The sequence below is a fragment of the Pavona decussata genome, unplaced genomic scaffold (assembly GCF_977016875.1).
Source record: "Pavona decussata unplaced genomic scaffold, jaPavDecu1.1 SCAFFOLD_19, whole genome shotgun sequence".
In the NCBI taxonomy this organism is placed as follows: Eukaryota; Metazoa; Cnidaria; class Anthozoa; order Scleractinia; family Agariciidae; genus Pavona; species Pavona decussata.
The window spans coordinates 1,817,501-1,829,882 of NW_028145442.1; the positions used below are offsets into that span (position 1 = coordinate 1,817,501).

Here is a 12,382-nt window from a genome sequence, read left to right on the forward strand (position 1 = left end):
ATACCATCGCCGCTTTTTACATCTTAATTGCGGTAGTGGCAGCCGTTGGAAACTTCTCGGTCTGTTTTGCTATACTGGCAAACAGAAAGCTCCGGAGCAATCCAACAAACCTCTTCCTTTTATCCCTGGCTATCTCGGATCTTCTCACAGCCACTTTAGCAATGCCGTTCGCGGTAGAGTTTCTTTTTCTTCAAGGCTTTTGGAAACATGGAAAGATAATGTGCATAACATATATCACCGCCTACCTCATCACTATACCCACCTCCATTTTTACACTTTTGGCCATCAGTGTGGATCGGTTCATGAGCCTTAAAGATCCTCTGAGACGATTTCGCCGTTCACAGTTTATGACGCGAGCGAGAGCTTTGATTATCATCAGCATTATCTGGATCTACAGCATCATATGGGGTCTTCTTCCCATTATGGGTTGGAGGAAAAAAGGTCTAGAGCCGGTATACGTAGGCTTGTGCACGCTTCCTTTTACCCTGGTGTATAATATAACGACCAGTTTTATAAACTTTACAGTGCCTCTACTTCTCACCTGTGTGTTTTTCATCTTGGCCTTTGTCATTGCCTGCACACACCATAGAAATGTGCACAGACTCAGTATTCAAGGCTCTCGACACTCTTCCAAAGACGAAGCAAAGGTCTACGTAAAGAACCTTAGAGCGGCCAAGACAACTTCAGTCTTTGTGGCAGCGTTTTTCTTCTGTTGGCAGCCTTTCACGTATTTCAGCATTGTTTCCGCTCTGTACGGTGCTGCACATTGGAAGTCATACCCGTGGCAAGTTTACGCGGGGCTCCTGATGTTTGGTTACCTAAACTCGGCGCTCAATCCATTTCTGTTCGCCTTCCAGAACAAGCGATTCAAAGCCACGTACCTAAAGTTGTTCCGTTCGCTCAAACCTGCTTCGGATCCTAGATCAACAACACGACGCCGCTCAACAATTTCACAGAGCGTTTCCTCTGAGATTCCGGAAATGGAAAGTAAAGAGGTGCGTCTTCAGTCGATACAGCAAATGCGACCAACGCCACAACCCCCTAAAAAACATGACAGTAATGCTCAATTATGATTAACGTGAAACAGAGAAACATCGAGAACTGACATTTGCCCACCCAAGATACGCTGTTTTCTCCCAACAGGCACTAGCGTATCACAGTTGTAATTATAAGAATGACTCGTGGTTGGACTGAATGACTTCGGATGCTGAGTAATACCCCCAGCTGGGATTCAGACCATGACTTAGTTGTTCAAAAGCCTATTAACCGTAATCTAGTATTAAACCAAAGATTTCAATATTTTATGTTATTGAAATTGTCTTCAAACAGCGAAATAGTCATTTTGTGAAGTGAAATGCTGGGAAAAAAGTAATTTTTGGAAAAAATTAATGTCATTGATTAATTTTATTGGTACCATTTCATGTGAGTCTTATTCTAGTTGGATTAGAGCGTTAACAGTGCTTAGAACTACCCATCCACCAGACTAACGTTGGACAATAAACCTTCAACTATATAAGGTACCATCAAGTTCTGTTTTCAACATGCAATCTTTTGAATTATCGATTAGGAAAACGTTTAAGATCTCCAGACACAGATTTTTTATGAAAGTATGTTTTCCTTTTTTTATTTTTTGGCCACAAATTTTTTAATGATATGCTTTGCAACGTTTCCTTTCTTCGAAAAGGATTTTAGATGTCCACAAATAGAAATTAAGGTAGTACTTTTCAATCTTAGTATGTTTTCCTTTTTAACTTTTTGGCTAAAAATTTGTATGATATGGTTTGCAAAGTGTCCTCAAAAAGCTCCAAGCAAAAAAAGGTTTCAAGCATATATTTTGGCTAAAGTTCACAATTTTTGGAATTTTTCGACAAAAAGCCCTTTTAAATCCTTCTTGCATGTTGTTTACAAAATGTTTCAAAGTTAAGTCAACTGTCAAATCTTCGTTACATGCATGATTCCCTATAAAAAATCGTCAGGAATGATCTGAAAACAGCGCCCCTAAAATCCAATCGAGGCTACTTGTGTATTTGTCTTCGTGTTTACGTTTTGAAGTATAAATTGTTGCTAAAAGTTTAGTATATGGCCAAAGCAAAGTGGCCAAGATGAAATTCAAGCGAAAATGTAAAAATTTAAAACTTTAAAACTCGTAAACACATCCATAGCGTCTTTGAACCTGGAGCGCCATCTTGGCACGAAACGTTGCCACGGCAATTTTATAATTTCACATGTGAAATTATAAATAAATGCTGAAATTTCGCGCCAAAATTAAGGAGTAATTTGTCACCCATGATATTATTCTCAGAAAGGGACGCCAGTTCAATCCGGTTTTCAAGACAAACAGATTTCGAAATAGTTTTATTGTTTTTAACGCACTTAAGGTTACATGATGTAAATTCTTTGTTATTTTTTAAGAATTATGCCTTTTTAGTAACTTATTACCTCAAGATCCATTTAATGTTAGCACGTAGTCATTATGTAGTGATTTTAAGGTGTTTTTTCATATTATGTTATATATATATTTTTTAATCCTTTTCCTGTAAATATAACGTAATTCAACCGTTGGGTTGAAAAGTTACATTCATTAAACTATCTATCTCTCTAAAATGTCAAATTATCAGAGTAAGAAAATTTTATGCTGCGATCAGAATGCTCGAAAACCCACCCATGAGTTACATCTTAACCCGGATTAAATTAAAAGGGATTCACTGGCACAAGGCTAGAAAAACATTCAAAAATATCGTGACGTTTTCACGAATACCGTGATATTGAGAAGACTGTTGGGTGAGCTAACACTTAATCTTCAAGTGGTCGAAAAGTTAAATTAAGCCCCATTTGCGCAAATCAAAGTCAAGACTACTATATATATATATCGATTATCTTTTCGCGCCAATATCCTTTTAGCCGAATGTTTTTCATGCACGTAGGACAAATTAAAATAGCAACATATATAAAGCTCCTTGCCTTGAATTGTTTATTCTTACTTTCGAATTGGCAGAGTGAGCTACTGTTTCCTAAGCATTTAGCTCAAAGCTTAGCGAAAGCAAGTAAACAACAACCGACCAACAGAACTGTCTGGCAAAAACCGAGTAAGTCTGTTGAAAGATTTGACATCACCAACATGAACAACTTATCCGACTTTAACACAACCGTTCCACCTCGTTCAAGCCAAGGATTTACCCTCTTCGAACCCACATTTAAGTATACTATCGCAACTTTTTCCATCTTAATAGCAGTAGTAGCAGCCGTTGGAAACTTCTTGGTCTGTTTTGCTATACTGGTAAACAGAAAACTTCGAAGCAATCCAACAAACCTCTTCCTTCTATCCCTGGCTATCTCGGATCTTCTCACAGCAGCTTTTGCAATGCCGTTCGAGATAGAGTTTCTTTTTCTTCAAGGCTTTTGGAGACATGGAAAGGTAATGTGCGTAACATTTATCACCGCCTACCTCATCACTGTGCCCACCTCCATTTTTACTCTTTTGGCCATCAGTGTGGATCGTTTCATGAGCCTTAAAGACACTCTGAGACGATTTCGCCGCCAACAGTTTATGACGCGAGCGAGAGCTTTGATTATTATCAGCATTATCTGGATCTACAGCATCATATGGGGTCTTCTTCCCGTCATGGGTTGGCGGATAAAAGGTATAGAGCCGATATACCAAGGCTTTTGCATGGTTCCCTTTACCCTGGTGTATAATGTAACGACCAGTTTTATAAACTTTACTGTGCCTCTTCTTCTCACCTGTGTGTTTTTCATTTTGGCCTTTGTCATTGCCTGCACACACCATAGAAGTGTGCACAGACTCAGTACACAAGGCTCTCGACACCCGTCCAAAGACGAAGCAAAGGTCTTCGTGAAGAACCTTAAGGCGGCCAAAACAACTTCAATGTTTGTGGCAGCGCTTTTCTTCTGCTGGCAACCTTACACGTATTTCAGCATTGCCTCTGCTCTGTATGGCGCTGCACATTGGAAGCCATACCCGTGGAAAGTTTACGCGGGGCTCCTGATGCTTGGTTACCTAAACTCGGCACTAAATCCATTTCTGTTCGCATTCCAGAACAAGCGATTCAAAACCACGTACCTAAAGTTGTTCCGTTCGCTCAAACCTGCTTCGGATCCCAGATCAACAATAAGACGCCGCTCATCAATTTCACAGAGTCTTTCCTCTGAGTTTCCGGAAACGGAAGAGGTGCGTCTTCAGTCGATACAGCAAACGCGACCAACGCCACAACCTCCAAATAAACAAGACGGTGAGGCTCAATTATGATTAACATGAAACAGAGAAACATTGAGAACTGACATTTGCCCACCCAATTTCCGATGTTTTCTCCCAACGGGCACTAGCTCAGCACAGTTGTAATTATAAGAATGACTTGTCAGTTGGACTGAATCACTCCCAGCTGGGATTCAGATCATGACTCGGTTGTTCAAAAGCCGATTAACCGTAATCAAGTATTAAACCAAAGATTTCATTTATGTCATTGAAATTGTCTTCAAATAGCGGAATAGTCATTTTGTGAAGTGAAATGCTGGGAAAAAAGCAATTTTTGGAAAAAATGTCATTGATTAATTTTTAATTGGTACCATTTCATGTGAGTCTCAATATTCTAGTTGGATTAGAGCGTTAATAGTGCTTAGAACTACCCATCCACCAGACTAACGTTTGACAAAAAACCCTCAACTATATAAGGTACCATCAAGTTCTGTTTTCAATATGCAATCTTTTGAATTATCGATTAGGAAAAGGATTAAGATCTCCAGACGCAGATTTTTTATGAAAGTATGTTTTCCTTTTTTATTTTTTAGCCACATTTTTTTTAATGATTTGGTTTGCAACGTTTCCTTTCTTTCGAAAAGGATTTTAGATGTCCACAAACAGAAATTAAGGTAGAACTTTTCAATCTTAGTATGTTTTCCTTTTTTATTTTTTGGCTAAAAATTTGTATGATATGGTTTGCAAAGCGTCCTCAAAAAGCTTAGTTTTGAATTTACTCCTCAAGAAGGCCACCGAAGCAGACTTTGCCTTAAGAAAAAAATAATGCTGAAAAACATACGGCTTCTTGTACAGTAATTTTTGCCCCGAAGGTGGAAATCCTGTAATACTTTGTCGGTGTTTCACAACAGTCACATCGGTATATTTCTTGAAAAGTTGTATCGGTACAAGCGTTTGCCACAGTAAAACTCTTGCGAAACAATTGCAGAAACATCACGACAAAGCGAATTGCAGACCAACAGAAATGGTTCATAATAGCTACTGGCTTTTAAATCCGCTATACCCAAAGTAAAAAGCTTTTATTATTTGGCTTGTCAGAGATGGCTTTTGCATGTTTTAATAATTTTAACAATTGAACATTTGTCAGTAGTTCCCTTTGTGAAATTTAAGTTTTACAGGTACCAGACGTGAACGTTGTCGCGTAGTTAGCAACATTCCCCTGTGAGTATGTATATTAAAATATTAAGAATATGTGCATAAAAAGCTACTCCAACGATAGACATAACTCTTTTACTTTACATTCTAGTTAGTTTGCTTTGCTTTGCGGAAAGCACGACGGCGACGGTTATGAAAACGTGAAAAACCAAAGGTATAATGTGCCAAACAATGGCTCTGCGTGTGCCTTAATTGTTTGACGTCGTCAACTGAGAAGACAACGTCGTGAAATGACCAAACTAATTTTTCTTTCTCTTTCTATACTTGAACGCCGTTCGTGCTACCGAATTATGTTCCTGGATAAATCGTTCACATTATGCAAGTAGTTGGACGGGTAGATAACGTGAATATTTATTTCTAACTGATGTTTTCGTTGGCGTTGCCGTCGTGCTTTCTTTAGGTCCCTATTGCTTTTGAAGGCAACAGTAGACATTTCCACAGAAACTACGAAACTTTGTAACTTTAAATTGGATAAGAAAATCAATACGGAAAGCCAAAGATGAACGCGAGAAATTGATTGAACAATAACACTTTGGATTCTATTTGTGGGATACTGTGGGATGCTTGTAAAATAAAACTGGTATACTTGTGTATTTCCTTTGTGATTTCAGTTTAAAGGTGCTTTGTTCTGTTCATTCACCGGAGACTGACTACTTATAGTCATGGCACGCAATATTTTTACTAGTCTGCCAATGAAATGATGAAACGTAAAACCAAATGCAAGGCTGATCGGACAGCTATATAGGGTAGTTGTATTGCCCAATATTTCGCCTAGACAGGACTAATCTTCTTATGGGGCTGCAAAAAGCTAAGTAAAAATGGAAAAAAAAATGATACTAATGAAAAGATGAAATACGATTGGTTGACAAACGTAGAAAAGTACAATAGCCACTATGGAAATATGAATATAAATAGATTTTAATCTATATTAAGTCTATTTCTAAAGGGACTTGTGACGTATTTCAGTTCTCAAAAAATCAATGCCGGAAAGCTTTGGAGAAACTTCCTGTCGTAGTGTACCATTCACAATAAACATGTTAGACTTAACTGGAATGATGTAGTATTCAGTAAGTGAAACAAGAAAAAAAATCAGAGTGCTCCTATCAGAAGTCGAACCTAAGACCTTCCGATTACTAGTTCGGATGCTCTACCACAGAGGTACAGGAGACTTGTGGGAGCTAAGGCCATTAAACTAGGTTCATGTGGCAAACATCCTGCATATCCTCATACTGCTAGGATTAGAATGTCATGTGTGGCATATGCGCGATGGAATAAATGTGATGGAACATTTTAAGCCTGGTGAATAAACGAGAATGATGTATTATTCAGTAAGTGACACAGGCATACTCGAAAAAAAAACCCGAGTGCTCCAATCAGGAGTTCCATCACATTGATTCCTTTGTGCATATGCCACACATGACATTACAATTCTAGCAGTATGCAGGAGGTTTGTCCCATGAACCTAGTTTAATGGCCTTAGCTCCCACGTGTCTCCTGTAGCTCAATGGTAGAGCATGGAACTAGGGAATCGAAAGGTTTTAGGTTCGACTCCTGATAGGAGCACTCGGATTTTTTTTCCGAGTATGCCTGAGTCACTTATTGAATAATACCTCATTCTCATTTGTTCACCATCAGGCTTAAAATATTCCACCACAATTATTCCATGTTAGACTTAGTTTCACGCCAAAATCAGGTCGAAGTAATGATTAGGTGAAGGAAATCTGAGAAGAGCGGGGCTGACCAATCAGAGCGCTAAATACTAACTAATGGCACGCAGGTATACCCTGACTCTGTCCTCCATAGTTGACATAGCTCTTGGGTTTTACTTGACTTATCAAATATCATAAAGTGTTCGAAACTTATTCCGGACTGTCCGGAAACCCTCTGCTTGTACATCATAGCTGATGTGACACACTAACTGGACAACCTCTTCAAGAGAAGGCTGAAACCAGCAAAAGGAGAATGTATCTCTCTGGGCATACATGGACAACTTTTTGAAGTATGACTCACCAGACCACATCCCTGACAACCCCTACTTTACTGGCACTCACGTACTGACCTTGGACATTGAGAAGTTTTCTCATGAGATGGCAACAGGCATTGGACTGAAACTGTATGCCCTACTGAACTAAAACACCTGGAGGCCCGTTAAACTGTTTCAACATTCGGTTCAACATCCGTTCAACACTTTGTTGAACCAGATGTTGGGGGCGTGTGAACAGGTCGTCCAACATTGTTGAAAGCTTGTTGGAAGCGTGCAATCGGTTTAAACTTTCATTCAACATCCGTACAACATTTCCTTTGTTCCCTAATATGTTGAATGGTGTTGAAGCCGTTTGAGCACACTTCGTTCAACATTTGTTCAACATTTGCCCAAATCCGTTCAACTTTTGTTGAACGAATGTTGGCCATGAGTACCGTTTAAACGGGACTTTATGGCCTCCATTGGACTTAAGGCCTCTTCATATAAGCCCCGTCGACCGGGATTGCTCGGTTTCCGAGATCGCGCCTCCCCAACCTTTTCTTTACAAAAATTTCGATGTGTTCACATGAGAAGGCTGGCTGGCGCGGTTACCAAGATCTCGGTTTTTGCGACCGAGATCTCGGTAACCGAGCTGGGAATTTTTCTCGTATGAACACTCCAGCCCGGATATCGGGACAGTCCGTGACGAAACATTTTCAACTGCGCATGGCTTGTAAGATCGCTGAGAAGTCGGAACGCGATCCCACGTGTATTTTGGGGGCCTTTTGGACATTTTTCATCTCGGTAACCGGGATTCAATTTCCCATATGAACAAAAGACAAAATTCGTCCCGCCTACCGGGCCATCCCGGTTACCAGGCTCATATGAAGAGGCCCTGAAGGCGCTGGTAGCGAGCACGGTCACTGTGGAGAAGATGATTAGAAAGCATGTACAGGAAAAGAAGGAAAAATCCAAGCGAAAGCAGCGAACTCCCAGAGTCCTGAAAACTTGATTAAAATAGTAAACTCTGAAGACATCGCCTGCAACCGACAACTGCCGCAGTTTGAATTTTTTTTTGACAATGTGTAAGGTTTTTTCCTGATTAGCCTCTATTGTTATGGTACACCAACATTGCCGCCACGCCACTGCCATTTAAATCTCTTAGGACTGGTTGCAAACACTCCATAACAAGGGAGAAATGAATATGATAGGCTCGGATTTTTAAAACGTGATCCGGACACACTCGTCTCTCCCTTTTTAATAAACAATTAGTTTATGAGCTCGAAATTTCAATCGTGTGATCGCCCTCATCAACTATCACGCATGGAAATCGAGAGCAAATAATCTAATTCTTTTAGCATAAATCTACTAGTCTTTCAAAACTTAACAACAAGACAGGTTCACCTTTTTTTTTTTGAATAATGGTATAAATGGGTCAAACCTGGTTAAAGCAGGCAATTCCTAAAAAAAATTCTTTTTCTTTCTGCGGTGACAAATAACAAAGCGGGCGACGACTATTTCGGCCTGGTTCACACTAGCGACGGAAGACGAATTGCAATCAAATTAAGTTCGGCGTCTGAATCAGTTCAGCCGGGATTAATAAATTGGGTCGGTCTAAATTCGAATTAGATTCGGCGAGAGAGAATTCCAAATAATTGTCTTGGAAAATCTTTCGAGGCAAAAGCCAGTACGAGTTTTCTTATGAAAACAACGATTTTGTAATTGGGGCTGCCTGTGGTTTAGAATTTGGTGTGTAAATAAAGACTAGCAAGCCTATGCCACTCCCTGGCAGGTGTTTTAGCCTTTTTAAATCTAGCTTACACGAGCATGTTTTTTCAGAGCTAAATTGGTTTTTAAAACCTGCGCGACTCCCAAGTATTTGTAGCGGGTTTGAAGGATTTGATAGAGCCTTGGATTTAGCCATCGTATGTTCAACATCACAGGTCATTTGTGCCCGATGACTCAATTAACACCATTCCAACACAAAATTGTTCATACCAACAGGAAAATACTTACATTCTTTGTCACTGCCACTTACAGCTTAGTTCCGCCGAATGTAAATACATTTCCTATTTAATCACGAATCAACCTCAGGAGTGGGTCTGCAGCTCGAACTGTGGGCTGCTGAGAAAGACAAAGGGTCTAAGCTAAAAGCCTACTGACATAGAGACCGTTAAGCCACTTTCTAGTGAATCCGCGGAGCGCCATCTGCCATGGCGTTTAAACATTCTGTCAGAGATACCACTATTAGCTGCGGAAGATGCGCTGCCGCTCTTAAAGCTGTGCCAAGGAAAAACACTTAGGATCTAGTTGTACATCAGCCAGCTTCTTAAGAAGAATCTCCCTACACCTTTTACACGAAAGCTTCGATCCAGGGCGAATGAACTAGGATTTAGATCCGGTTTGGATGTTACCAAAAGGGAAGCCATCACCGCCGTTGGCGGAAGTTGGTAACACCAGTTTAGCCAGAGCCAGATACTTAACGACATTTGCCCAGGGCCAGAGATCGTGCCAGTATTGACAATTGGGACGACTGCGCCTTCTTGTAATTGGTCGGTTTTGCTCCTTCCAATGAAAAGTTGAAAGTATGTAAAATCTATCTTCAAATACGTCTTTAAGCCTTACAAAATTGGAAAGTTCGTCAAACCTTAGGAAGCCCGCATAAGCGATAACTGCCATTGCCAGAAATCTTGCATCTAGCTACGAACCATCCAAGCTATGACAAAATTTAAGAAGAATTTCCGCAGTGAACGGTGCCTTCTTAGAAACTTGATGAGATAACATCCGCTTTGCTGACTCCGGTACTTTCTGTAGGAGGGTGTGATAGGTCGGGGACTCAAACCCAGCAATATCATGATCCCACCGCAATCCTACAAAACAATTAAATTAAATTAATCTAGGAAGCGACAAAAGGACATGAAAAATCAAGGAGGCAAAATAAACACTCGTGTTCCTTGGACACGCACGTGCTAACAAGACACCATAAATAAACCCTCGTGTCACCAAGACACTATAAATAAACATTCGTGTCATCGAGACACCATAACCAAACGCACGTGTCACCAAGACACTATAAATAAACACTCGTGTCACCAAGACACTAAAAATAAACATTCGTGTCACCGGGACACCATAAACAAACGCACGTGTCAAAAAGACACCATAAATAAACACTCGTGTCACCAAGACACTAAAAATTAAACATTCTTCTCACCGAGACACCATAAACAAACGCACGTGTCACCAAGACACTACAAATAAACACCCGTGTCACCGAGACACTATAAATAAACACTCGTGTCACTAAGACACTATAAATAAACACTCCTGTCACCGAGACACCATAAATAAACACCCTTGTCACCGAGACACGGTAATGAACATCCGTCTAACCCCGACTTCATAGAGATTCATATCACCGAAACAATATAAAAACTAAAATAAAATATTTTGTCACCAAGACACAGTAAGTCACCATAAAACCGCATTTACAAGACGAAAAACGCACTGCCACAACATGTGACTTAAATTTAGGTCCATCAAAGGTAGACTCCATTGAACCCCTAACGAAGATTCCTGTGACTTCAGCAAAAAGAATAGTATCTTGTACACAATGAAAATAAGGGGAATGAGGAGCAAACAATATGGGCCAAAAAGGAGACGAAACCTATATTAGTATGCGGATGTTTAATGTTTTTCTCCTATGCTAATTTGCAACGTTCACAAACGCATCATTGTTATAAACTCTCTTGACACACGCTTTTCCAGGAATGTTTTTGAAGCCGTTTTGAAGGGAGGCCTTTACTTCTTTTAAGCAATGCGAAACTCTTCGGTACTGAATTAGGCATTTCTGTAATTTCTTGAATTACATTCTGAAGAAAAAATCTTTAAAATTTGAACTCCTGCTAGTTTTAAAATTAGATTAGAAATTTAACATTAGAACTACTAACATTAGAACTACTAACTTGGATCACCTTAAAAAATACAAAAACGTTAAATTAGAAAACTCGAAGAATCTGGAGATTTTGAAAATGCTTCAAGCTCGACTTAGCGACAATTTCAAGTTGACGGGCTTTGAAATTATCGAAATTCAGCAATTTCGCCGTAAGATGACTCCTTTGTTAATCAACAGTTTCTAGATGGTAATTGTAATTAAGCCACCGCCATTTTTAATTTCAAGGATGACGCTCGCTTTGTGCCAGTTTTAATTTCGCCTTACGGTAGGAAAGTTGAGTCTTGACGCAGGAAGACAACGAGTTTCTGTTTTTATTCAAACAGACTAACGATTCAAACAAACCCGCAACCTTAAACGAGACAGTTTTCCGAAATATTGAGCTTTTTGGGATTGTTTGGTACCTTCCTGCTTTTAATTATGTTATGGCAATGAAACTTGAGCGGTAACCAATATGCACGTTACAAGACGCGATAATGAATATAAATTCCGCCACCTAGGATTCAGCATTGTGAATTTCTTATATTCCGTAATAATACAAAACTAATAGATGAATACGCTTCCGCAACAAATTAAAAAGTTTCATTTGAGCAGGAAATCTTCAGATCTGATAAATATGTCTCTCAGACATGGTTGCCATTGAAACAAATATTACAGTAAGCAGTAACGTGTAATTCTCAGAAAGAGACGCCAGTTCAATCCGGTTTCCAAAACAAGACGTAAACCCTTTATCATTTTTAAGAATTATGCCTTTTTAGTAACTTATTACCTCAAGATCCATTTAATGTTGGCACTTAGTCATTATGTAGTGATTTTAAGGTGTTTTTTCATATTATGTTATATATATATATATATATTTTTTTTTTAATCCTTTTCCTGTAAATATAACGTAATTCAACCCTTGGGTTGAAAAGTTACATTCATTAAACTATTTATCTCTCTAAAATGTCAAATTATCAGAGTAAGAAATTTTTATGCTACGATCACAATACTCGAAAACTCTCCCATGAATTACATCTTAACCAGGATTAAATTAAAG

At 39.3% G+C, this 12,382-nt stretch overlaps 2 protein-coding genes across 2 annotated transcripts in view; both read left to right on the forward strand.

The window, feature by feature from the left end:
• LOC146486990 (histamine H2 receptor-like) overlaps positions 1-2,604 on the forward strand; it is a 3,040-nt gene extending 436 nt beyond the window's left edge. Inside the window, exon 1 of the mRNA XM_085091383.1 lies at positions 1-2,604. This exon is cut by the window's left edge and continues 436 nt beyond it. Coding sequence (XP_084947509.1) covers positions 1-1,073 — 1,073 coding nt within the window. The 3' untranslated portion in view covers positions 1,074-2,604.
• Positions 2,605-2,757: 153 nt separating this feature from the next.
• LOC146486991 (histamine H2 receptor-like) lies at positions 2,758-6,386 on the forward strand. The gene has a single exon (XM_085091379.1). The coding sequence runs from the start codon at positions 2,906-2,908 to the stop codon at positions 4,265-4,267; it is 1,362 nt and encodes a 453-aa protein (XP_084947505.1). The 5' UTR covers positions 2,758-2,905; the 3' UTR covers positions 4,268-6,386.
• The last annotated feature ends 5,996 nt before the right edge of the window (positions 6,387-12,382 follow it).